Consider the following 27,531-nt stretch of genomic DNA (forward strand, 5'->3'; position numbering starts at 1 on the left):
CCCAGGTTTCTGGCGCTATGAGGCAGCAGTGCTAACCACTGTGCCATCGTGCCACCCATTAACCTATCAATATCATTCTGTAAACTCGTTGCATCCCCTTCACAACCTGTGAGGCTCAATATGTTAACCTCCTTCTGTTTAAAATGTCTTCTTCTATCTAGATTTATCACCCTTGGCCTTACTATGGCGCTATTTTGTTCGACATCCAGAAGCAGTTATCGTTTCTCCTGTGTCTCTCTGAGCCCTCTTGATCGGAGCCTATTTACATTGTTACACATCCGACCAAATCCATCAATACCTGTCATGAGATAGCCTTGACATATCCTTTACCTTATTTAAAGGTAAGTGTAAAGTGTGGCGTGGCAGATGTGATTATATTGGTCAAATTGTCATGGTTTGAGCAAAATATACATTTTTTCCCCACACCAGCATTAAAATACAAAAACTTGGCATGACTTTAATTCTATCTAAATACTTGAGAAAATAATTATATATTAACGATGACTCATCAACTGTTCCAACGTAGTACCATTTCAGAAACACATCCTTGAAAAAAAAGCAAAGTCAGGAAGCGGACTTCCCGTGTTTGTGAATTTTTCCAGTGCAGGACAAAGCACAAATATAGCAGCAGAATGAGACCTCATTCTTTTTTTTTCTGCAGCAGAGAGAGGGTTGTGTCTTCAGTTCCAATTCCGAAAAGCCCAACTCCAACAACTGACAGCAAAAACTAAAACACTATTATTGTGTGAGCCAGACTCTCACGCTCATGCTTCTTTTGTCCACTTTTATGAAAGAACCAAAACTATTGAGTCTTCTTTACATGGAATAGATTGTCGTGGTAACGCTAACAACACTTGTTTCCTCGAGAAACAAGATGGAACAAATCCTTCTTAGAGGCCATCCTGTCACAATGTTTAATCAGTTATTTTTCCACCTGATGGTTCCGACTTCACCCAGTTCCCATCCATGCAGACAAACAAAGGTAGTCTCATGATGAAAAGCACATTATCCATCTTTAATAGATTATTGCCAGGTAGAAATCTGTATTACCTTTTGAATCGATACCATCCGTGTTTAAGGTGCACATCGCATTCTGCTTTACCAGTACATTCATAATTACGGCAATTCAAACTTCTCCAGGGCTCTACCAACACGTTGTGAAACACACACGGGTCAGTGTCTCCAGATTCTGCAACTGTGTGACAAAAACATTCAATAGTGATATTCAGCACTGTTACAAAACAAGAGGGACGTTTTATTCTCTGAATCACAGAATCATAAAATAGTTCAGCATCAAAGAGGCCCCTCAGTCTGTGAAATTGCATGGCAAAGAAGAAAACACTGATCCCATTTCCCATGAATAGGCCAAAGCATTGAGTTCAATGACGACACAAATGTTCATCGAATGAACTTATGAAAGTTGTGAGTTTACCCATTTGCAATACTTTCCCAGACAGTCCATTTCAGACACCATCTACATGAGACGATGGGTGAAGTTCCCATGAAACCTCCTGCACTTCAGCATTAAAAAGCGTGTCCCCTTGCTTTTGAGCCGTCAAACCAAGAGTACAACTGATTTACATTCCACACTGGAATTGCCCTCATAACTGTGTACAGTTGCATCAGATGATGTGTAGGTGCCGCTGGAGGACAGGGGTGGACGAAGGTAAAAATCACACAGTGCTAGAATCATGGTCCAAAAGGTTTACTTCAAAGCACCAGCTTTCAAAGCGCTGCTCCTTTATCAGGAAACTAGTAGGGCAGGATCATAAGACACAGAATTTACAGCAAAAGGTCGCAGTGTCATGCAATTAAAACGATATATTGAGCAAACCTAGATTGCTGTTAAAATTTTCATCTTTGATTGGTTCGGTTCGTTAATATGTAAGTCCCAGAACTTCTATTAAGTCATATTCTCGAGATAATCTAATGTTTCATCGAAAGAAAATATGGCATCTCAGTTCAGAGAATATATTAAAGGTCTGAGGTTAGAGTATATCTCTGCCACACTCTTGAGTCAGATGTTCTATTTCCAAAGTAGGAATTTATCAACTGTTACATGGATTGATTGCCTGCAAGCTGTGAGTGTGTTGCTGGAAAAGTACAGCAAGTCAGGCAGCATCCAAGGAGCAGGAGAATCGCCATTTCGAGCATAAGCCCGTCATCATGAATGAGACTTATGGGCTGGAAGTGCTGAGAGGTAAATAGCAGGGAAGTGGGGCTGGGAGGAAGGTAGATGAGAAAGGTTCAGGTGGATGAAGTTGTGAGTGAAAGTGATAGTCGGAGAGGAGGGTAAAGCATACAGGTGGGAAGGAAGATGGACAGGTCAAGGTGGCGGTGCTGTGCTGGAAGCTTGGGACGGGGATAGGGTGGGGGAGGGGAAACGAAGAAACTGATGATGTCCACATTGATCCAGTGTGGTTGCTGTGTCTCAAGGTGGAAGATGAGACGTAGAGTGGTGAGTGTTTGGTGATGGAGGAGGTCCAGCTCTTACGTGTCTGTGGTGGAGTGAGACGGGAGTTAAAGTGTTCAGCGACGGGTTGATGAGGTTGGTTGGTGCCAGTGACCTAGAGATGTTCCCTGAAATGATCCACAAATTGGCCTCCTGTGTCCTCATTGGAAAGTCAACAACATTGTCTGTTAGGGATACAGTAGATGATGTGTGTGGAAGTACAAATAAATTTCTGACAGATGTGTAAGGATCCTTTAAGGCTTTGGATGGAAGTGCGGGGGTGGGGGGAGGTGACCTTGCGAAGTGCAAACCCTGCACCCACTTGCGGAACGTTTCAGAGAACATCTCTGTGACACCCACGCGAAGCAACCCCACTGCCCCGTGGCTGAATAGTTTAACTTCCCCTCCCACTCCGCCAAGGACTGCAGGTCCTCGGAATTCTCCATCACCAAACCCTAATCTTCCGACACCTGAAAGAAGAACGACTCCTCTTCCAAAATGTGAAACTGCAGCTGCACGGGATCAATGTAGATTTCACTATTTTCCTCAGTTCCCCTCTCCTCACCTTAATCAAGTCCCAAACCTCCAACCCAGCACTGCCCTCTTGATCTGTACATCTTCCTTCCTATCTGTCTGCCCCAGCTTCCTCCCCGACCTCTCACTCACACTCCCCACGTTCACCCACCTGTCACAATCCCAGATTCCTCACCTCAGGCCGACCCTCCCCCGTGTTTATCTCTCAGACTCCCGCCCCGAACTACATTCGGTGAAGCCTTATGCCCGAAATATCGATTCTCCTTCTCCTCAGATGCTGCCTGACCTGCTGTGCATTTCCAGCACCTCACTCTCGTCTCTGATCTCCAGCATCTGCAGTGTCCACTTTCTCTTGCCTGCAGGCCATGTGATTTTTCAGCAAAAATTCAATGTGCCTGCAAATACATTGTGGTTTTGCTCAAAAAGCACACGACCTGCAGGCAGTCAATGCACACAGTCAATTCGTATAACATTTCATAAATCCCACTTTACAGAGTTAATTACAGGAGAACTGTGCCTGCTAACAGGTAGTCAAGGCCAAATGTAACAAGAAACAACGAGAATGCTTTTTATACGAAGGCACTTTGCAGATTTGCTGTCATTTCGATGAAAGGACTTTAAAACAAAAAGTCATCAGTTTGTCACTTCTGAGACCAAAATATGAAAATCTGAAAAGATCAAACAATAGGACAGCTTCGAAGATGCAGCGAATCCTGGAAATGTCAGTTGGTTGAGGTCCTGTCCTAACATTAATCAGTTAATAGCGAAGTTGGGTGGCAGGCTTGTGCTTACTTACTTGAGAGGTCTAATATTTGGTACTACGTGGAATAAATTCTGAACTGTTGTTTCAGTATTTGATTGCCCGCTAGATTTCGGAACAAGTAGCCGAATTAAAGGTATTTTCTTGTGAATTGCCCACAATAAACGCATGGCTGATCTGAGGAATAAATCCATCGACCAGCCATTTGCTCAAATTCCTTCATCCTTTACATCATTCAGACACGGAAGAAAAGCTGTCTCCGATTTAAAAACAAAACATTGATCCAGCATATACTGCTGTTTATGGAAAAGATTTCAAAAAATCCACCAGCCCTTCTGCCTGGAAGTGCTTCCTAACTTTTCGCCAGAACTGTTTAGTCCCAATTCTGAGACTATGCTCCCTATTTCTAGAATCTCCAGTGGAAATAAATGATATTTCTTTATTTTCTTTCTTCTGTTAATATTTGAAGACTCGGATCAGAGAAACAGGCCTAATTTGTCCATTCACTCCAGAAGTCTATGTGTCATTCCTATAACCTATAACCGACATCATTATCCCTCCAAGGACAGTACACCTTTACAAAGACGTGAATCCTAGATCTACTCATATTACTGTCAGTGTGTGATTCTTTACTCAGAAAGTAGTTGGAGCGTGGAAAATTGAGCAGATTCGCCAACTTTAAGGGATCGTTGGATAGATATGCGCAAGAGATAACCTAGTGTAGGTTAGATGGGCTTCAGACTGGTTTCACAGGTCCGCGCCACATCAAGGGCTGAAGGGCCTGTAGTGCACTGTAATCTTCTATGTTCTAAGTTCTATATTCTATCTCTCCGAACAGTCCACACCTCCTCTATTTCTATTACATGCTTAAATCCAGCTTCCCTCCTTTTTTGGAATGAGTTTTCCTCCTGACCCGTATCTTATTTAGTGAGACATTAAAATGTTAGTGTCATAAAAAAATGAAGCACACCAATCAGCCAATTGGACACTTTGCGATCTCTGCCGTTCACTACAATCTCGGCTGATCAGATATTTCCACTTACTTGCTTTTTCCCATGATCCTTGTATTCTCTCATGATTAGGAATCTGTCATCTCAGCTTTAAATAAACACAAGCACCCTATAATCCTTTGGGCAAACATTTTCAAAGTTGCACAAGATTCGCGTACTCTGTTCTGTTGTCCTTCATTCTAAAATGAGCAACTTCACATTTTCACACCGAATCCATTTGCAAACACTGCTCCCACTGTCAGAGCAAAGATCTTTCTGCTAAATTCCAGGCTGGATTTGTTCTTGCTAATCTTATGATTATAAGAAAGAACCATATAATCAGGGAATAAAGCAGCCCAGAAGAGTCCTTCGGGCCATTGAGATTGTATTGCCACAATACACCAATGACACCTATCCCACACTCGACTCATCGCCGTGAATGTTATGACATTTTAAGTGATCATGCAAGCACCATCATCCACCATCTTGGTGAAATGGTTCTTCCTCGAATCCAATCAAAGCCACTTTAAAATTATGACATCTCATTATTATTTCGACTGGTGGAGACGGAGGTAGGAGGGGGAAGGTTTCCCATGTATATCAGCGTAAATACTTACTCGAAACTCTTGACAATTTTCCTCAGAATCTTTTGGACCTCTATCAGGTCTTTTTTCAAATTTCTCTGCTTCAAAGAAATAGACAAACACATGCAGCTTTTATTCATTGCTAAGATGCTGCACCATAGGCAACAGGCAGGTGAATCTCCTTTGCACCCTATCCAATACAATCACATCGCATTTTAAGTGTGGTAACCAGAACGTCGTGCAATATTCCCGCTGTGACGAACCAAAGTCCTGCCCTTCTCCAATGTGCAACCCTTGCTCTTATAAACTATGCCAGGATTTAAAAAGGCAAGAATTATGCATACCTCCTTAACTATCCCAATGCGTTCTCTTTCCACTTTTAGCGACCTGCTTAGGAGCACCATAAGTCCCTTTATTTCTCCGAGTTATCTCTTTTTTTGCATTCAGTATTTGTTTGACATTGCCCTTCTTTTTCCAATTTGAATGTCCTTGCGCTTCACAGAGTTATCTCCAATATGCCACTGACGTGTTTACGTGACCAAATCCAACCATTACCCCCACCCCCCAACGACCACAACAACATCAGCTAGCACTGCTGCCTCAAAGCACCAGGGACTCGCGTTCAGTTTCAGCCTCGGAGACCTGTCTGGTGAAGTCTGCTCATTCTTCTCACAACTGCGTGGGTTTCCTCTGGGTGCTCTGGTTTACTCCAACGGTCTAATGGTGTGTCTTTTAGGTGGATTGGCCTTGTTAAATTGCTCCAGAGTATTCAATAGTGTTGGGTTAGTAATGGGAAATGCCAGTTTACAGGAATAGAGTCTGGGTGTGAAACTCTTTGGTGTGTCAGTGTGGACTCGAATGGCATGCTTCCAAACTGAAGGGATTCGATTATTTTAAAAAAAAAACATAATAGACAATCAAGGAGTCAGTACTGATCCATGCCGTATGTCATGGCACAACTGGATCCTGTCAAGCAACAGCTTTCAATAACTACACTTCAATGTTGAGCATCCTGCATTGAAATAAATGCAGGTTAATTTATCAAAGGGAACAAAGAGATTGATGAAGGCAGAAAGGTGCATGTGAACTATATGGACTGCATTTAGGCGTTTGAGAATTGCCCTCATCATCAACAGGTTAGCGAGGTTAGATCTCATGGAATGCAGGGAGAACTGGCCATTTGGATATGGAACTGGCTTGATAGTAGAACACGGAAGGTGTTGGTGGAGGATTGCTTTTCAAACTGGAGGCCTGTGACCAGCGATATGCTACAAGGACGGGTAATGGGTCCACTGTTTTTGGTTACTTATATAAATGATTTCGATGTGAACATAGGAGGTATAGTTACTAAGTTTGCAGATGACACCAAAATTGGAGCTGATGTGGACAGTGAAGATGGCTACCTTAGAGTACAAATGAGGAGTGGCAGATGGAGTTTAATTTAGATAAATGTGAGGTGCTGCATTTCAGAAAGGCAAATCAGAGAAGGACGTATTCATCAACTGGTAAGGTCCTGGAGCATGTTGATGAAAAATGAGACGTTGGAGTGCAGGTTCATAGTTCCTTGAAAGTGGAGTTGCAGGGAGACAGGATATTGCAGACGGCATTTAGTATGCTGTCCTTTTTTGGACAGAGCATTGCATACAGGAGTGGGGAGGTCATGATGCAGCTGCACAGGACATTAGTTCGGGCACTTTTGGAATATTTTATGCAACTCTGATCTACCTCCTAGCAGAAGGATATTGGGAAACTTTGAAGGATTCAGATAAGATTTGCAAGGATGTTGCCAGGGTTGGAGGATTTGAGCTACATTGAAAGGCTGAATAAGTTGAGGCTGTATTTCCTGGTGCATCCGACGCTGAGGAGTGACTATGAAGAGGTTTAAAATTGATGAGATGCATGGTTAGGGCAAATAAACAAGACATTTTCCCTGGGATGGCGGAGTCCGGAACTAGAGAACATATGTTTCGAGTGTGAGGGAAAACATTTACAAGGGATCTCAAGGATAACTTTTTCATGCAGAGGGCAGTGGGTGTATGCAATGAGCTGCCGGGGAAGTGGTGGAGGCTAATACAATTACAACTTTTAAAAGATATCTGGATGGAAAAATGAACAGGAAATGTTAAGCGGGATATGGACCAAGTGCTGGCAAATGAGATTAGATTAGCTTAGCCTATCTGGTCCGCATGGATGAGTTGGACCAAAGAGTCTGTTTCCATGCTGTAGAACTCTATGACTTTGTGACTACATTATTTCGGATATGATGTGATAGAATTTGAAAAGGAGAAAAGCTCAATAAAATATACAGTCGCTGTGAGTCACACCATTCAGTTACTTCATCTCACCTCTGGTACTCACCTTCTCTCGCTTTACTTTGTTATTGGAAGCCATTACCATTAGTCACAGTATCTCATGGCATCATACACCACATCTCCCTCCCCTCAGTCACTATGTCACACTCACCTGAGTCATTATACCTCAAATCCCACAATCATCGCATCTCACTTCAGTTAATATGTCACACTCACTTCAGTTACTGCATTAGTGACCGTGTCATCATTCATTACATCACACACATCTTAATAGCGACATACCCCTCTCTTCAGTTACAGAATCGCAGTCTCCTCAGTCACTACAACTAAATGCCATGTCGCATCCCATTCCCTACGTCACGTCAAGACACTCTTCTCAGTCAATGTGTCTGTAATCCACTCTGACACAGCACCCACTCGGCTCAGTCACAGCATCTCCCTCTCCTTATTTTACGAAGACGGCATACCTCAGGTATGTCATTCCACTCCCGTCAGTCACTGCATCCTCACTGCCCTAACTCAGTGCACTCTACATCCCTCAATTTCTGCACCAACGTGGTGGTCTTCTTGTGGTACGTGATAGTCCCTTTCCTGGCCTCGAGGCAATTCCAGAGCGATCTCCCAGCCTCATGAAACTCATCGACCAGCCATTAGCCCAAATTCCTTCATCCTTTACTTCACGCATGCACGGAAGAAACATTGTCTCAAATTTAATAAGAAACACTGATCCATCATATACTGCCACTTACGGAAAATATTTCAAAACATCTACCAGCTGGTTAGTGACTGGAAGTGCTCCCTAACTTTTCTCCAGAACCGTCAATCCAAATTCTCAGAATGTGCTCCTTATTTCTAGAATTTCCAATGGGAATAGTTTATATCTTTTTTCTTCTGTTCATATCTTGAAGACTCCGATCAGAGAAATAGACCTAATTTGTCGATTCAGTCCAGAAATGTAATCATTGAAGTCTATATGTCATTCCATTAACCCTACATCATTATCCCTCCATAGACAATATACCTTTTCAAAGACGTGAATCCCAGATCTACTCACATTACTGTCAGAGTGGTCTAACTAGGGTTTTGTATAGCTGCAAGAATACATTGGCTCACTTATACTCCAGTCCTATAGATATAAAGGTAGCATTGCGTTAGCTTTCTTAGTTATTTTCTGAACTCATTTGTGATATTTTAAAGGGCCAAGTAACTGATCCCCTGAGTCAGTCTGTACATCCACTATATTTATCTTTATATTGGTCAGAAAGTTACCTGATTGATCATTTCCGTTCCAAAATAGATAAACACACACTTTCTTGTATTGAAGTCAATCTGCCACAGTTATTCCCATTTATTTAGTCTTTTAAAATCTTTTGTAACTCTATGCAATCTTCCAAACTGTATATTATTCTGTGTAACTTAATGTCATGAGAAAACTCGGATGCGATCCTGTCGATGCAACATCCAAGTTAAGAAATAATGTGAATAATTAAGACCTATTGCAGGTGTTTGTGGGACACCACTAGTCACATGCTGGCAATCGGAGCACTGTGGGTTGTCCCCATATTTTGTCGCTTTGTACTCACATTTTACAGCTATGTTAGCAACTTGCTCTCAATTCTGTGGGATTATAATTTAGTTTAAAATCTAAAAATGGGGCTTTATTCAATCTCTTCTGGAAGCTCCTATGAGTACCATGCATCAACATTCTGCAGCACGACTTTCCACTTGGCTCCAAGCCCCCATCCAATTCTGTGCATTCCATCATCTCCCTCCCATCTACTTCGACGGCTATTAATATGTGTTCAGATTCTTGCAGAATGTTTGAAGTCCAAAAGCTTATAGGTTAGGGAAGAGCAACATAAGTGCGATCCCTGTTTCAACTGCCGTCGTTCTGTGCTTCATTCCTGCACCTACCTACCAAGCAGCTGGAGATAGGGTGTCCCTTCAGACAGCAAACTGAAGAAGAACTAAAAATAATGCTCAGTTTGCTTTGCTGTAACTCCTTGCATTGTTTATTTACGAAGCACAATGTGTGTAAATTTTTTGGTGTGACTTTGATGTTAAATGGACACTTCGTTTTCACTCATTCTATAACATAACAGAATTGTACCTGTGCAGTAAGCGCCTTTTGCCATTGTTTTCTTCAAACAATACACAAAGTAATTGGAACAGTTTTGAATCGTTATCTGTTTGGTCCAATGGCAGAGCTTGCCATCCCAGTTGAAACATACTGTGCCATTCGTTTTTCCCTGGGACTCGGTGGGATGAGTAGCTGCAATAACGAGTTCACAATTTGATTATCTTGCTTTTAGGGGCAACGAATGCAAATACATGTTCTGTAGAAAGAGTGAACGTACCATTTAACCATCCTGAAGCTTCTGTGGAGCAATGATGTGCTGGAACAGCAGTCTCTGGCATTTTCCATCCACCGGAACTGAACAAAAGAGAAAGAGCGAACTCATCACAATTGTTAATTGACTGTCCCATTCGAGAGAAATGCACACTGTGTTCCAACGGTTTCTCACAATGGCCACCTTCAACTTGCTCTTTTCTCTCAAGAGTTGACACTTTATCTTCTGTCTCCATTCCCTATCATGACATATATTTCTAATGCTTCTAATGCTGCATGATATTCATGCAGCAGTAATAAACTGACAGTTGCATTGTACATAAGCCTCCACGTATTGCCATTCATGGCGATGACTAGCATGAGGGGACATGGTTATAAACTCAGGTGTGACAGATATAGGACAGATGTCAGAGCTAGTTTCTTTACTCAGAGAATAGTCAGAGGTGGAACGCACTGGCGGCAACAGTAGTAGACTCGCCAAATTTAAGGGCATTTAAGTGGTCTTTAGATAGGCGCACAGACAAGAATGGAATAGGAAAGGTTAGATGAGATTCAGATTGGTTTCAAAGGGCGGTGCAACATCGAGGGCCGAAGGGCCTGTCCTGCGCTGTAATGTTCTATGTTCTGTCTTCTATCTCTCTGATCAGTCCACACCTCTTTATTTCTACCTCATGCTTAAATCCAACTTTCCTCCTTTATTGGGAAATCAGGTGTGATTTTCCTGACCCATATTTTATGTAGTGAGTTATTAAAGTGACAGGACCACACAAACATGAAGAACAGCAATCAGCCATTTGGACGCTTTGCGAGCTCCGCCACTCACTACAATCCTGGCTAATTACACTTACTTGCCTTTTTCCATGATCTTTGAATTCCGTCATGATTAGAAATCTGTCATCTCAGTTTAAATAAACACAAGGACCCTATTATTCTTTGGGCAAAATTTTCCAAAGATTCACAACATTCTCGTACTCTGTTCTGATGTCCTTCCATCTATAATGACCAGCTTTAAACTTTTGCACATTATTTGCTTCCATTGTCTGAGCAAACATGCTTCTGCTAAATTCCAGACTGGACGTGTTCTTGCCAGTCTTATGATGATTATTTATCCAGTTCATAGAACTGTAGGTTCAGGGAATAAAACAGGCCAGAAGAGTCATTCGGGCGATTGCGTCTTCACTGCCAGAAAACACGAATGACTCGACTCATTCAATCACACACTCGGCCCACTGCCTTGTATGTTATGACATTTTAAGCATTGATGGAAGCACCATCATTCATCCGTTTGGTGAAATGGTTCTTTCTCGATTTCAATCAAAACCACTTAAAAATTACGCCACCTTGTTCTTATTTCGACTGGTTGGGACGGAGGTTGGAGGGGGAAGGTTCCCCTTGATTATCAGTGCAAAAACTTTCGAGAAACTCTTGACAATTTTCCTCATACTATTGTACACTTCCATCAAGTCTTCTTTCAAAGTTCTCTGCTTCAAAGAAATAGACACACAGATGCATTTTTTTTTTCATTGCTGAAATGCTGTATCATAGGCAACAACCTGGTGAACCTCCTTTGCACCCTATCCAATGCAATGCAACCACAGCATCACACAATACTGCCGCAGTGAATAACCAAAGTTCTGCACTCCTCCAACTTGTTCTCCTTGCTCTTATAATTTATGCCTGGACTGAAAAAGGCAAGAATTAAGCACACCTCATTAACTATCCCATTGTACTCTCTTCCCACTTTCAGCGATATGCGCAGGATCATCACAAGTCCCTTTTTTTTGCCAAGCTCCCTATTTTCTTGGTATTGAACATTCGTTTGACATGTTCCTTTTTCCAGTTTGAATTACCTCGCACTTAATGGAATTATCTCCCATCTGCCACTGATTTGCCTCAGTGACAAAATCTTCCCCCTCTCCCTCCCCCCCCCTCCCCCCCGCGCACTACCATCATATTCGAATCCACAGCGTTAGTGACAAGGTAGCTCAGTGGTTTCCACTGCTGCCTCAAATCGCCAGCGTTCCACGTTCAGTTTCAGTCTCGGAGGAGCGTCTGTATGAAATTTGCTTATACTTCCCGCATTGGCATTGGTTTCCTCTGGCTGCTCTAGTTTACACAACCATGTGTTTCCACATCCTTGTCCAAATCTAAAGCATATGATATTACAAATGTTTACTCTGCTGTAACACACTCCTAATACTGTATTGATAGATTATGGAACGTAGATTCGGCTTTCCCTGTTACCTGTTAAACCTGTACCATCCATTCTCGAGTTTATTGTCGCCTTTCACCTCATTGGAACGTTGAGTATGAGTGCAGTCAATGCTCCTCCAAGCATCATTTAGGACTTTGTGATTTACACACGGGCCAGTCTCTGCTGTCGAGAGTCCTATATGATAGAAAGATGTTTTAACACGATTGTGCAAATTATCACCAATATCACAAAGTGAGCTGCACATACATTCACACAGCCATAACTGCAATCTCAAGTTGCCATAGCGACCTGGAAAGAAGAAACATCACTGCCAGTTCCCGAGTAAAGGAACAAAATTGAGGAATAGAGGTTATATCATAGAAAGCGATATTCCAATGCATTTGGAAAGTATAGGATTGAATGAACTGTTCTCAGAGAAGAGAGAACGAAGAACGAGAGGTCAAGGTGGAAAGATGGATGGTGAAAGAAGAAATTAAGAAAAAATAACAAATTTAGTTTGACGCAATAGTTGTTTGAATTCAAAACAGCACTGCCGGAAAGTACTGAAACAGATTCATCCACATTTAAGAGATCCAACATCTCCTCTTCTGTAATATGGATATTTTAAAAAAATATCACCATGTTTTCGACACATACTGTATCTTACATGTCCTTCTCCACAGAAAAAACTGATGAAAAATACTCGTTTCTGATATCCACCATCTCATGTGGCTCCACACATAGGTTGCCTTGCTGATATTTGAGGTGCTATATTGTCTTCCTGGTTACCTTTTTGTCCTCAGAGTTGAAAAATGTGGTGCTGGAAAAACACAGCAGACCAGGCAGCATCCGAGAAGCAGGAGAATCGACGTTTCGGGCATAAGCCCTACTTCAGGAAAAAGGCTGGTGTGCCAAGCGGGCTGAGATAAAAGATAGGGGTGGGGGGGGAATTTGGGGGAGAGGCGCTGGGAATACGATAGGTGGAAGGCGGTGAGGGTGAGGGTGTTAGGCCAGAGAGGGGGTGGGGGCGGAGAAGTCGGGAAGAAGATTGCAGGTCAAGAGGGCGGTGCTGAATCCGGGGTTTGGGACTGACTTAAGGTGGGGGGGAGATGAGGAAGCTGGAGAAATCTACATTCATCCTGTGTGGTTGGAGGGTTTCTAGGTGGAAGATGAGGCGCTCTTCCTCCAGGCGTCGTGTCGTCAGGGTCTGACGATGGAGGAGGCCAAGGACCTGCATGTCATTGGCGGAGTGGGAGGGGGAGTTAAAGTGTTCAGCCACGGGGTGGTTGGGTTGGTTGGTCCGGGTGTCCCAGAGGTGTTCCCTGAAACATTGCGCAAGTAGGCGGCCTGTCTCCCCAATGTTCCAGGGGAGCAATTATGGTCGCTGGCCCCAAAGTGCTGCCCCAATGACATCTCAGTCACCTGCCCCGCCTTATTTCCAAAGAGTAGGTCACGTTTTGCTGCTTATCTGATAGGTACATCGACATACTGAATCAGAAAATGTCCTTCTTCACACTTAACAAATTCGTCTCCATCCAAACCCGAGAGAAATTGAGGACCGCAGATGTTGGAAATTAGAGTCGAAAATGTGGCGCTGGAAAAGCCCAGCCAGTCAGGCAGCAACTGAAAAGCAGGAAAATCGACGATTCAGGCATAAGCCCTGATGAAGGACGTATGCCTGAAACATCGATTCTCCTGCTCCTCCAGTGCTGCCTGACTGGCTGGGCTTTTCCAGCACCACACTCTTCGACTCCATCTAAAACCTTAACACTATGGCATTCCCAGTCAAATTAAAGCCCTCTACCAATACCACCCTATTATTCTCACAGATAACTGAGATCTCCTTACAAATTTGCATCGCAATTTCACGTTGACTATCAGGCGGGATCTAGAATACAATCTCAGCAAGGTGTTCATCCTTGTTCTATTTCGCAGTACCAACAAAATAATTTCCCTGGATGCATTCATCGGAATTTCCTTCTAAAGTTCAGCCATTACGCTATCCCTTATCAAATACGCTGCTCATCCTCGTTTCTTCCCCCCTTTTTATGCTTCCTATAGCATTTGCATCCTGGAAAATTAAGGTGCCAGTCCTATCCATCTCTCAGCCATGTCTCTGTAATTGCTATCATATCCCAGTCCCGTGTCCCTAACCATGTTCTGACTACATCTACCTTCAATATTAGGCCTCATTCATTGAAATACATGCAGTTTGATTTATCAGAAGTAACAAAGAGCATTGATGAAGGCCCAGCAGTGGATATGCTTTACATGGACTGCAGTAAGACATTTGAAATGTATCCTCATGGTCGACTGGTAAGCAAGGATAAATCTCATGGAATGCAGGGAGAACTAGCCATTTGGATACGGAACTGGCTTGAAGATAGAAGACAGAGGATGTTAGTGGAAGGTTGCTTTTCAAACTTGAGGCCTGTGAACAGTGGTGTGCCACAAGGAGGGGTGATCTTTCCACTGCTTTTGGTCACTGATATAAATGATTTGGATGTGAGCATAGGAGGAATGCTGAATACATTTGCAGATGACACCAAAATTGGAGCTGTCGTGGTACACGAAGGAGGTTACCTCAGAGCACAACTGGATCTTAGTCAGATGGGCCAATGGGCTGAGGAGTGTCAGATGGAGTTTAATTGAGATAAATGTGAGATGCTGTATTTCGGAAAGGCGAATCAGAGCAGGACGTATACACTTAATGGTCACGTTCAAGGGAGTGTTGCTGACCGAAGAGACCGTGGAGTGCAGTTCATAGTTCCTTGAAAGTGGAGTCACAGGTAGATAGAATGGTGAACAAGGCATTTGGTATGCTTTCCTTTATTGGACAGAGCATTGAGTACTGCAGTTGGGAGGTCATGATGTGGCTGTACAGGACGTTAGTTAGGCCACTTTTGGAATATTTTATGCAATTCTGGCCTGCGTCCGAGCAGAAGGAGATTTGAAAACTTTAAACGATTCAGAAAAGATTTGCAAGCATGTTGCCAGGGTTGGAGGATTTGAGCTAAAAGGAAAGGCTGAATAAGCTGATGCTGTTCTCGCTGGTGCATCCGCAGCTGAGGGGTGACTGTGTAGAGGTTAAAAATTGATGTGATTCATGGTTAGAGTAAATCGACAAGATATTTTCCCTGGAATGGCGGAGTCTGGATATAGTTTTAGAGTGAGAGGCGAAAACATCTACAAGGGATCTAAAGAGTAACATTTTCATGCAGAGAATGGTGGGTGAATGGATTCATTTGCCAGGGGAAGTGATGGAGGTTAATACAATTGTAAATTTTAAAAGGTATCTGGATGGGAATATTATTAGGAAACGTTAAGAGGGATATTGGACTAGTAATGGCAAATTAGACTCGATTAGGATATCTGGTCAGCATGGACCAATTGAATCAAAGAATCTGTTTCTATGCTATCCAAATCTATGATTAAGTTAGTTTGAAAATGATGTGATAGATATTTCAAAAGGAGCCACACCATTCAGCTAATTTACCTGACCTCTGGTACTTACCTTCTCTCACTTTGATGTGTTATTGGAAGATACTGCCATCAGTCACACGTCACGTCCTCACACACCCCATCTCACTCCCCTCAGTCACTGTATCACACTCACCTCAGTCACTGCATTCGGGACCGCGTCCTCATTCATTGCATCACACACATCCCCTCCCCTAAGTTATGGAATCTCAGTCATCTCTGTCACTACACACAAATGCTAAGCCGCATCATATTCCCCTTCGTCACTTAAAGCACTTTCCTCAGTCAATGCATTCATAATCCACTCCGACACAGCACCCAACCCGGCTCAGTCACACCATCTCCCTCTCCTTATTCAGGGAAGACAGCATACCTCAGGCACATCATTCCACTCCCCTCAGTCACTGCACCTTCCATTCTCTCACTCAGTACACTCCAAACCCCTCAATTTCTGCATCAGCGTGGTGGTCTTCTTGTGGTACGTGGTAATCCCTTGGCCTGAAAAGGTCTCAGCGTAGTTTCTTGGCCTCGAAGCAATTCCAGAGCGATCTCCCAGCCACCTGAAACTCGAGATGAAGCCCAGTGTGGTCTGTAATCAGCGTCCAGTTCGTGCAGTAAGTGCAGTGTGCTGTATTCTGGGGTGGAATACTGTTGTTCAGAAACTTTAATTCTCCAAAACTAGCATTTGTATTTCTCCATTCCTTAGATTAGATTAGACTCCCTACAGTACAGAACCAGGGCCTTCAGCCCAACAAGTCCACACCGACCTTCTGACTTAATACAATCCTTTCCCATCAGACACTTCATTCCACACCTTTTGGTCACTGCGTGATATTATTCTGTCTTGCAACATGGAATTATCCTCAGTCACTGTATCGCATTTATCCCAGTTGTTACCTTCAGTCAACACATCCCACTCCCCAAAGTCACTACATCTCCATTATTTTATTACTTCAATATATTCCCCTCAGTCACTATGTCACATTCTCACTCTTTGTGTCCTGTTTCCCCGTTCACGAAACTCCACTCAGAAAAGTCACAACATCATTTTCCCATTTTTAACAGAACCCGACTCATCACAATCTCTGCATTTCTCATGCCTCGATTACTATATCCAACTTCAGTTATTGACTGCATTCCACTCCCCTCAGTGACAGCATAACACTATCCGAAGGGATTGCATTCCACTCTTCGGAATCACTGCAATCCACTCCCCTCAGTGACTATATTTCACTTCCCTCCGTCACCACTTCTTACTTCCCTCTGTATCTGCATCTCACTCCAATAAGTCACTCCATCGTGTTCCTCTCGGTCACTCGGTCACTCGGTCACTCCCCTCAACTCCCCTCAGTCACCATACCATGCTCACAACAGTCTCCATATTCCACGTCCCTCAGTTTCTGTATCCCATTTCCCTCAGTCACTAAATCTCACCGCTCTGAGTTACTGATACTCACGGTTCTCATTCATTGCTTCCCATTTACCTGAGTCACTGTATCCCAAACCGCACAATGGCTAAATCCCATGCCATCTCACTCATACGAACCTACTAACCTCAGTCAACACATCCCACTCACCTCAGGCTTCATATCACACTCCACCAATTATTGCATTCCCACTCTGGTCATTCACTTCAATGCATTCCACATAGTCGCTAAATCTGACAACCCTGTTACGATGTTCTAATCCCCTCAGTTACAATATCACACTCACCTCAGGGATTACTTCCCACAAGCCTCACTCCACACACCCTGCTCAAGTCCTCCACCCCTTTGGCATGGTCTGTCCTCTTATCAGTCTCATTGTTATGCTCTCCCACTACTGCAATCTCTTTCACAGAACGTGTGAGTGAGAGGAAGAGCTGAAAGCGCCGTTCACTTATTTCACTGCTTGAACGGTTAATATTATACATCTGCTTTTATCGCCTTCTTCACTTACAAATTTGAGGGTTACGTCTCACAATCGCAAATCTGTTCAGAATGTATGATGCAGAGAATCACACTGTATGTGATTAGTAAACAGCTCTGTGCCTGTATAATAAGCAATATTGTGGGGACAGCCACCCTTGCCTTATGTAGAAATGAAACAAATAATTAAAAGGAAAGAAATCTTGATTTCTATGATCACAGATCAGCCACGATCTCATTGAATGCTCAAAAGGGCTTGAGGGCCTGAATGTTGCAATGAAAGACTGGAGAGGTCTGGTTCATTTCTCCCCCATGCTATAGGCGGGGTTAATAACAGATTTCACAGACGAATTAAGAATCATATGAATGCTGCATTGTGTGTACACTGGAGCAACAAGAATCCGACTCGGTACAGTATCAATTAAAATAGTGATGAAGAGGTTCCAAACTGAATTTGGTGACTTGCTCCATTCAATAATCAGCAGATGGCTTTAGTGGCATTTCTAACTGTTGTTGCCACTCTAATGTGGTAAGAACTGTGGGTAGAAAATCAGTCACTTCAGCTTCTACTGATTCCAGATATTCCCCATTTGAAAAAAAAAGGCTGGTTAATCCTTTATCAGTCCAGTAGGAATGAGCTCACCATGGGAACGAGGAAGTCGATTTAACAAAGACCTACCATTCAACTTAGTTTTAAAATTTCCATTTATGTTCTGTGTTTACTGCAAAAATGGCATCATTCTTTGCAACACGCAAATCGCAGGAATATCCATAAAGTCACGGATGAATGGTACCAGGTGAGCTGTTGCTCCCATTTAATTTAAATTTAAATAAACCACAATGAGGTTTGACTACTATGCAAATGACTTACTCAGCAACCCGAGGATCAGCAGCAGTGTCCTCATCTCAATATGTGATATTCTAGAAAGTGAAACAGAAAATTTATGTGAGAGAAGGGGAGTTCAAGCGAGAATAGGAGGAAATGTATCGTGGTAGGGGCGGCGGGGGGTGGGGTATTAACTGCAGAGAATTTAATTTTACAGCTGTTGACGTCTGTCAGTGTGACACAGAGACATAATAGTTAGCACTGCTGCCTCACAGTGCTCGGGTCGATTCCACTGTTGGATAAATTCCTGTGTGGAATTTCCCCTTGTCTGCATGGTTTACTCTGAGTGCTCTGGTTTTCTCCTACTGTTCAAAGATGTGCAAATTAGGTGAATTACTTATGCGGAATTGCACATACTATATATGGATATGCAGGTTCGGTGGGTTAGTTAGGGGCAATGCGGGCTTAGAGGAATATGGTCGGGGCGAGGGTGTGGGTGAGATGCTCTTTGGATGGTCTCTATGGACTCAATGGGCCGAATAGGCTTCTTTAACACTGTTGGGTTTCTCTATTTCTATGATCTCACCCCATCACTTTAACTCAATAATTCACCTATGGAGTGTAATCTACACACTTTCCTCACTGGGGACCCAGCGGACGGAAGTTTATCTGTCTCCTGCACTGCAATATTTGTAAATGTTGACGCTGGAAACACTGAAAAGTGTTTGGATCGCGTTTCATAACATTGAAGGCTGTGAGCATCAATTGAGAAACTGCTTTGAGTGCAGCCATTAGCTTCTTTTTCTGTTCTGTATGATTGCTTCTGTTCAGGAGTCAATCAAAACGATGTCAGACATTTGCTCATAGAACATAGAACATAGAACAGTACAGCACAGAACAGGCCCTTCAGCCCACGATGTTGTGCCGACAACTGATCCTCATGTATGCACCCTCAAATTTCTGTGACCATATGCATGTCCAGCAGTCTCTTAAATGTCCCCAATGACCTTGCCTCCACAACTGCTGCTGGCAATGCATTCCAATCTCTCACAACTCTCTGTGCAAAGAACCCGCCTCTGACATCCCCTTTATACTTTCCGCCAACCAGCTTAAAACTATGACCCCTTGTGGTAGTCATTTCTGCCCTGGCTATCGACTCTATCTATGCCTCTCATTATCTTGTATTCCTCAATTATGTCCACTCTTATCCTCCTTTTCTACAATGAAAAAAGTCCGAGCTCAGTCAACCTCTCCTCTCCTCCCTTGCTCACTCACTCACCCAGACCCGAATCAATCTCTCTCCATTATTGGAGCTGTGAAATATTGATTGCTGTATCACACTATCTCTCGTTTGACTTGAAATTTAGTATCCCTATCATCTTTTTCATCACTCATGACCTCCACTGCTCTGGAGAGAACGACATTTTCCTTGGTGGTTCCATAAGGCAAAAAGGAAGTTATACAATGAAGATGTCATATTTTCATGACAATATTGGTCTAAGAAAATATCGCAAGATTTTCCCATGAACTCTTCATGGTGGCTATTAAAAGCATTCTCTATTTTTGTTTTCGAAATCATGTGTAGATTAAAGATCTCCATGACCACTTATTTTGTATTATCCCAAGCATCGGCAAATTTGGTTCATATATCACCAGCCGCAATGAGCTTATTGTTCAAGAAGCTGCCAGCCACAGCTAATACTCCATTACTTTGCCTACAATTTTACCTCTTCAGGGAGACAGATCAAAATCTCCCTTGCTCACTCACTCACCCAGACCCGAAGCAATCTCTCTCCATTATTGGAGCTGTGAAACATTGATTGCTATATCCCGCTATCTCTCGTTTGACTTGAAATTTAGTATCCACTTTCAATAAGACATCGAAAGACAGAATGAGCTACGTCTGCTTTTCTCACTGATACCCCAATGGACATTTAACGTTCATGTTCATCCCTCAATCTGGGATCCAGACAGATTAACATCAACTCTGTGTTTCATTCTTCAAATGGGCCCAAACGAACGAACTACAATTGAATTGTTTACACTTGTTTTAAACTTGAAATGTCTACAGTGACGTATGTAGGACTGTCTACAATATGACACACGTAATGACTATGGTAAACTGTGCCATTCTAATTGAATAATCCACAGAACCAAATTAAGAAATATTTATTTCTCCATTTTTTCATGTTGTTGTTGCAAACTGCATTGTTTTGATGGCATTGATTAACATATCCCAGAATGATTAGTCTGTCATGAAGAGTGCTGTGTAATTAACCTTGGCCGACATACTGACCTTTTATCCATGCCCCTGGAAACATCTGGGATGACGTGAAGTTGAGCATAGATCTTAGCAGGTTTTATGTGAAGGCTATCAGGTTATAGATGCGGTATAGTGAGGCAATGTGCGACATTATCGACTTTTGGAGAGGGAGTGGAAGAAAATATTTTATGAAATGAACTGTGATGACAGTTTAAACCAAAATCAGAGATTGCTGTAGCTCTACAGGTCATGTAAGTATCTGTGGAGGAATAATCAGTTTCTGTTTGAGCTCTCGAAACCGTTCATCATGAAACCAGAAATGTTACATCTGTTTCTCTCTCCTCAGATCACGCCAGACCTGCTGAGGTCGACACAGCGTTTTGTTTCTTTTTCAGATTGCCAACATTCGCAGTTGGGCTGGTCTCACTTTCCAGAAAGGAAGCATCAGGTGGAATAACAAGATGACAGCATTTTACGATGAGAGGCAGACATTTATGGGCATTTGGGGGCGGGGGGGTGGCGAAGTAAAAAGAAAATCCATGCAAATTGTAGTGGTGGTAGGGATTGCACTGTCAACAAGGAAGTTGGAGGTGGCGAAAGTCGAATCGTTTACTGAATACTTGGATGAACAGTTGTGCCTTATTATTCAAGGTTATGGGCTGAGGACGTCAATTTGACATGACCAGAGTATTTTAATGGTTCAGAGTCAATAGGTTGAAAGTGTCTCTTATATATTAGAGGATTCTGTGAAGTAGACAATTGGTGGATTACCCTGAGAGTCAACAAACCACGGGTGGATTGTAGGATTGTAGGATTGAAAAGAAGAGTCCTCCATGGCGAAGCCAGCCGTTGTGGGAAAGGAATCTCCTCTGTTTGGATCATTCTTCATCACAAATCAGCCAATCTACCAGTTGAGCTGTCGGAGTCCATTTGGTTTGTATATCACATGGAAGTCAAAGGTGAACCACAGACATTGAGATGTAACTATCAACATCACAAAACCCTCCGCTACACAGAATCCAACACTAACAATTCCAATACTTTCACAGTGACACGTACACTGACATCACTTGACATCGCTAAGGTGCATCTAAATACTTCTTCGCAACCCTCTCACGAGTATCCTGACAGAGGCATGGAATTGAGGGTGATTTAGCAGTTTGGATTAGAAATTAGCTTTCTGAAAGAAGGCAGCGAGTGGTGGTTGATGAAAAATATTCAGCCTGGTGTCCAGTTACTAGTGGTGTGCCGCAAGGATCTGATTTGGGAACACTGCTGTTTGTCATATTTCGAAATGACTTCGACTCAGGCGTAGGCGGATGGATTAGTAAGTTTGCAGGCGACACTAAAGTCGGTGGAGTAGTGGACAGTTTTGTAGAATGTTACAGGTTGCAGGGGGACTTTGGATAAACTGCAGAATTGGGCTTAGAGGTGGCAAATGGAGTTCAATGCAGCTAAATATGAGGTGATGCACTTTGGGAAGAATAACAGGATGGCAGAGTACTGGGTAATGGAAAGATTCTTGGTAGCGTAGATGTGCAGAGGGACCTAGGAGTCCATCTACATAGATCCCTGAAAGGTGGATAGTGCCGTTAAGAAGGCATAAGGTGTGTTAGATTTCATTGGTAGAGGGATTGAGTTCCGGAGCTGCAATATCATGTTGCAACTATACAAAACGCTGGTGTGGCCACACTTGGAATATTGTGTACAGGTCTGGTCCCCTGAAAATTTTGGGAAGGACGTGGAAACAGTGAAATAGGTGCAGAGGAGATTTGCCAGTTTGTTGCCTGGTCTGGAGTGAAGGTCTTATGAGGAAAGGCTGAAAGACTTGAGTCTGTTCTCATTGGAAAGAAGAAGGCTAAGAGGGGATTTGGTAGAGACAAACAAGCTGATCAGAGGATCAGATAGGCAGACCGTGAAAGTCTTTCTCCTATGACAATGATGTCAGCTTGTACGAGGTGGCATAACTACAAATTGAGGGGTTATAGATTTAAGACAGATGTCAGAGGCAGGTTCTTTACACAGACAGTGGTAAGGGTGTAGAATGCCCTACCTGCTAATGTAGTCAACTCAGCCACATTAGGGAGATTTAAACAATCCTTAGATAAGCACATGGATGATTTTGGGAGAGAGTAGGGGAAGGGCTGAGAATAGTTCACAGGTTGGTGCAACATCGAGGGCTGAAGGGCCTGTTCTACGTTGAGTTGTTCTATGTTCTATGTTCTATATATGGATGAGGAAGGACACCACTTCGATTGGGGCAACACATCCATCCTCGGACAAGCCAAACAGAGACATGCACGAGAAATCCTACAAGCATGGCATTGTACAAGCAATCCTACAATGTTACCTCGTATGCTGACGAAACGTCTGAAAATGAACCTTCCAATTCAGTGAACAAACTTAAATCTGGAAACGTTCTTTGTCCATACCTCTCTTAGTTTTGTTGCATCTGCATCGGTCCCACTCTCCTGACTTTCCCCACCTTTACCCAATGCCCGCAGCCACCTGTGTCCACATGCTATGCTCATAGGATAAAAAGCACAGCCTGTTCAAGCTTTCTTCATCACTGAAAATTTGCAGTCACATAGTATCCTGGCAAATCTCCTCTGCACCCACTGCTGGGCAATTATGTCCATCCTATAATGTGCGGCTTCCTTAACAACATGCAATTGTCTGGGTGCAGCACAAACAATGTGACAACAGCTATTTAACTTGGAGAATTGTACTGTCTTCAGGGTCTGTCTTGAAGTCAGATTTTTTCCTACTTTAAGTCTCTTCATTAATTTCAGTTCCTGCATTGCTTGCAGGTTATCTCTTAATGTTAGGGCCTGTATTCGTCTATGCTGACTGTACTGTTGGGATCTTTTTCATCGAGAGAGTGGTGGGAACCTGGAACTCACTGTCTCGAAGACTGAGAGAAGCAGAAATCCTCATAACTTTGAAGAAATAGTCAGGTGTCGACTTCAGACTACAGGGCACACAAGATGTCGAAATTGGTTAGAATAGTAAGTTGCATGGCATGGTGCAGTAAGCCAAAGGATTTTAATTTTCTCTGTTGTTAACATCAAATGCTGTATGACTCTGCCTGTATTAATTTGTGATCCCTATTAGTTTTACGAATGTTGCTCCAACATACAACCCTTCCTCAGTCGCAGCATCCTACACCTGCCAGCCACCACGTTCCACTACCATCAGTCTTGTAACCCTTCTGCCCTCAGTCTCCAATTTCGATTTTCATCAATCGCTACATCCCACTCGCGTCAGTCACAATATCTAATTCCCATCAGAAGCTAAATTCCATCCCCTCAGTCAATGATTACCATTGTCCTCAGTGACTGCATCCCACTCACTATGTTCCATTCCCCTCACTCATAAATCCAACCCCACCTCAGTAATTCCCTCCCACTACTTTCAGTCACTGTACCTTATTTGCCTCAGTCACCACATGCCACTCCATTCAGTCAGTGCACCCCACTATCAGTTCAACCCATTCACCTCAGTCACTGCATCCGATTCCCTTAAGTCAGACTATCCCATTCACCTCAGTCACTACTTCTCATTCCACTCAGTCAATACAGCCCCTTCCACTCAGTTACTGTATCACACGAGTCAGTGATTTCTTAATCCCACATGTCCCGCCCATGTCCTTCTCCATCTACTCTTCCCCGGAACACCTTTGGGCTGCCGCACTACTGTTACCACTCTCGCAGACAGAGTATGAATAACAGTGAAAACAGGACACGATTGGTATCGATTTCATTGTAGTGAAAAGGTCACAATGTGTTTCTGACATTTACTACTTTCTTCACGGATGAGCATTAATGGTTTGTGAAACATTAAATTCTGTTGGTCATGCAAAACCCGTTAATCAAACTATGGGTGATTTCTAAATAATTCTCCCTTCTGTTGCATATTTTGTGCCACACCCAGACTACCGTATGTTGTTCTGGAAACCGCATATTACAGGAGGGATATAACTGTCCTGCAGAGTGTGCACAGGACATTGACCAGGATATTCAATGTGACAGAAGGGAGCTGGCTTCAGCATTAACATAAGTGAATGAGGGAAGCTTTCAATCTTGAGTTCTATGATCATCTCACTGAAGTTCTGATCAGGCATGATGGGCTGAGTGTCCTAACTCTTTTGATAGAACATTTATAAAGACTGGTGAATTTAGTACGTTTATCAGTCTTGTAAACAGCGTTCAGAGGAAAATCTGCAGACCAGTTCAGAATCATCTAGTGGTTTTCCTGAGAGGACAGTCAGAAAGTGTTTCCATTGAAACAATTAACACTGTGCACGTAGGTACATTTGCAACTGAAGTTGAACAGAAACGACAGTGAAACGAGGACAATTTGGTGGATTAGGCGAGATGCACCTTTTGATAATCCTCATGAATATGCAGGGTGGAATGACGTTACTCACTGCTGTTGTCACTCTGTAAATTACTGTAATTTGTCAGATGGGAGCCTCCGTCACTTTGACCTGCCCCCACTGATTCCAACAGTTTTAGCTTCCAGAATAAAAAAAAGTAGCCTGTTTCAGTCCTTTGTCCAGTCCAAAGACAATTAGTTTATCATTTGGGGAAAAGGAGGCCTGTTTGTCACAGGTCTGTCATTCACTTTTTTTAACAAAATCTCGCTTTGTAACGTTTCATTTTATGTATTCATTAAAATGGAGTTTATCTTTTTGGCCAGGTCATACCAGTGTTGTCAACCCCCATATGGTCTCAAATGACAATCACTAGCGAGTTTTCTTTTCCGACCATAGTGATTTTTAAAAGTCTCATACATTTTGAATGATATGAAAATGACTTCATAGGAAACTGAGAAACAGCAACAGAGGACCGTCCCCATGCACAATATGAGAGAAAGTGAAAAACAGAATTTAGTTTCGAGAAAACAAATTTTAGCGGTAATAGAAGGGAAATGTAATGCGCAGAGAGGATTTCACCTTACACTGGTAATGCTCTGTCTCTCTCACTCACTGGAAACACAACGCACAGATTTACTTACATCTTTGCACTCAGAAACATTCCCAGAAAATGTAGTATACATGCACGTTCATAGTGGGAACGTTATCTCTCTCCTGCACTGCGACCATTAAAAAAAATGCTTGAGTCGGGAATCAAGACAAACGTTTAAAACACGTCAATTGCGTGGGCATTTCACGTATTGCAATCTTCAAGTCTATAGGCCCAGTGCAGGAAATTGGGATGAGTGTTGATATTACTGTGTTTTTGGTCGTGTTATAACTGTGCAGGATTAAATCAGACATCGTTATGAAATATTTAGTATTCTTTTTTCAACGTCTATCACCTTCTCTGTGTCTACATTTCAGTCAACTGCTCCAATGGAGAATAATGCATTACTCGGTAGCTCCAGAAAGCAAACAAAAATGAATAAAAAACAAAAATGTCAGGTTTGCTGGACAAACTAGTCTGAGAAAAATCTCAGGACTTTAAAACATAGGTTTCTGAAAAGGATCTGATTTCTTTTCTCGAAATAATTTGCAGATTGAGGATATTCATGATCGTTGCCTTTGTATTGTCACATACATCCAACATTTCGTTTGGTATTTCAAGTAACACATGCTACTTATTGTTCTAGAGTTTGTAGAGCACAAATAATAGGCCATTCTTTCCCCATACAGACTTCCTCTCCACAGACACAGATTGAGCTTTCCCTCACTCACTCATTCCAATCTAAAGTGCCAGCATGATATTTACAATTCGTCGTCACTGTGGTCACAAAATGCAGCGTGGGATCAACCAATTTCTCTCTTTCCGTCCCCACAAGATTGACATCGACCTCCCAACTTCAAATGGTGCGTTGAGAGGCAGAGGGCAATTCAACTCGTCCTGTTAATGACAACCCAATTGACTTTACGTCTATGTTTCTCGTTCACTGTGAACCAGATAGAGTCATATCCGGCTCTTTCCTTGAAAGAGACCCAAACCAACAAAACACTATGCATTAATTACAAACGCCATTTTCGACGGGTAAACCTTTGTGCCCAACAATTATTTTTCCACATGAACAATCCCCAAACACCCAATCATTAAAACCTATGCATTCCTGGTACAGGCATTCTCTTCTTCGGCTCCACTTCCAGTCCTGATGTTTTGAAACGCTGTCAATATTCGAAACAAAATGTCCATGAAAGGAGCATTGCATCGGTAGAATAATCACCAAGTCAATCATTGATGAGCTGACTTCGATCATTAGTTCACATGGGGACGCTTACCAGAGTCTCCAAAGGTGATGCTGCTGTTGAGATACAGCGGGTTATATGTTCACGTCATTCATCTTCAGTCAGGCAGAATGTCTTGATATTCCGAATGGCACATTCAGCACTGCTCACTATGTTACACATGCAATGACAATGGTTATTTATGCTATTTTTATAAGCCAAAGATTTACATCAATGTAGGAGTTTGCATGGAACGTACATTAATGTAAATCTTTGGCTTATAAAAATAGCATAAGGAGTTTGCATTGGAAGAATTTACATACCTGAAACAAAGAAACATCTCACGAGTTTGATTTTTAGTCTCGTAACAGTCTTCCATGATGAAGGATGCATGGTAACTGAGATTAGCTTCAGAATAAGCGACAGAAATAACCTGAGAAGAGATATGGGCAGGTTTTATTTGCAGGATAGAAATTTGGAACATAGAATATAATGGGACAAAATGTGATATTATCTCAATTTAAATGCAAATTGGACAGAATGGGAAGATGGACATGAAAACAATGCTATTATAAGGCAAAATAAACATTCAGCAGATCTTGCACCATCTGTGGAAAGAGAAACAGAGCTGGCATTTCGGGTCCAGAGAATCTTCTTCACAATTTAAAACCTGAAACGTTAAAT

The 27,531-nt window shown here is 42.6% G+C and overlaps 1 protein-coding gene across 1 annotated transcript in view; it reads right to left on the bottom strand.

Annotated features, from left to right (window-relative positions):
• The window catches only part of LOC122547008 (uncharacterized), a 57,739-nt gene extending 30,730 nt beyond the window's left edge, over positions 1-27,009 (bottom strand). Inside the window, exons 1-6 of the mRNA XM_087976554.1 lie at positions 26,902-27,009; positions 18,434-18,483; positions 12,226-12,370; positions 9,989-10,065; positions 9,742-9,903; positions 1,051-1,195 (exon numbers count right to left, since the gene is read on the bottom strand). Coding sequence (XP_087832680.1) covers positions 1,051-1,195; positions 9,742-9,903; positions 9,989-10,065; positions 12,226-12,370; positions 18,434-18,467 — 563 coding nt within the window. The 5' untranslated portion in view covers positions 18,468-18,483; positions 26,902-27,009. The remainder of the gene's footprint in view (positions 1-1,050; positions 1,196-9,741; positions 9,904-9,988; positions 10,066-12,225; positions 12,371-18,433; positions 18,484-26,901) is intronic.
• Positions 27,010-27,531: the final 522 nt, after the last annotated feature.

Source organism: Chiloscyllium plagiosum, unplaced genomic scaffold (assembly GCF_037043375.1).
Source record: "Chiloscyllium plagiosum isolate Xiang-an unplaced genomic scaffold, Cpla_swu_hap1 HiC_scaffold_29, whole genome shotgun sequence".
In the NCBI taxonomy this organism is placed as follows: domain Eukaryota; kingdom Metazoa; phylum Chordata; class Chondrichthyes; order Orectolobiformes; family Hemiscylliidae; genus Chiloscyllium; species Chiloscyllium plagiosum.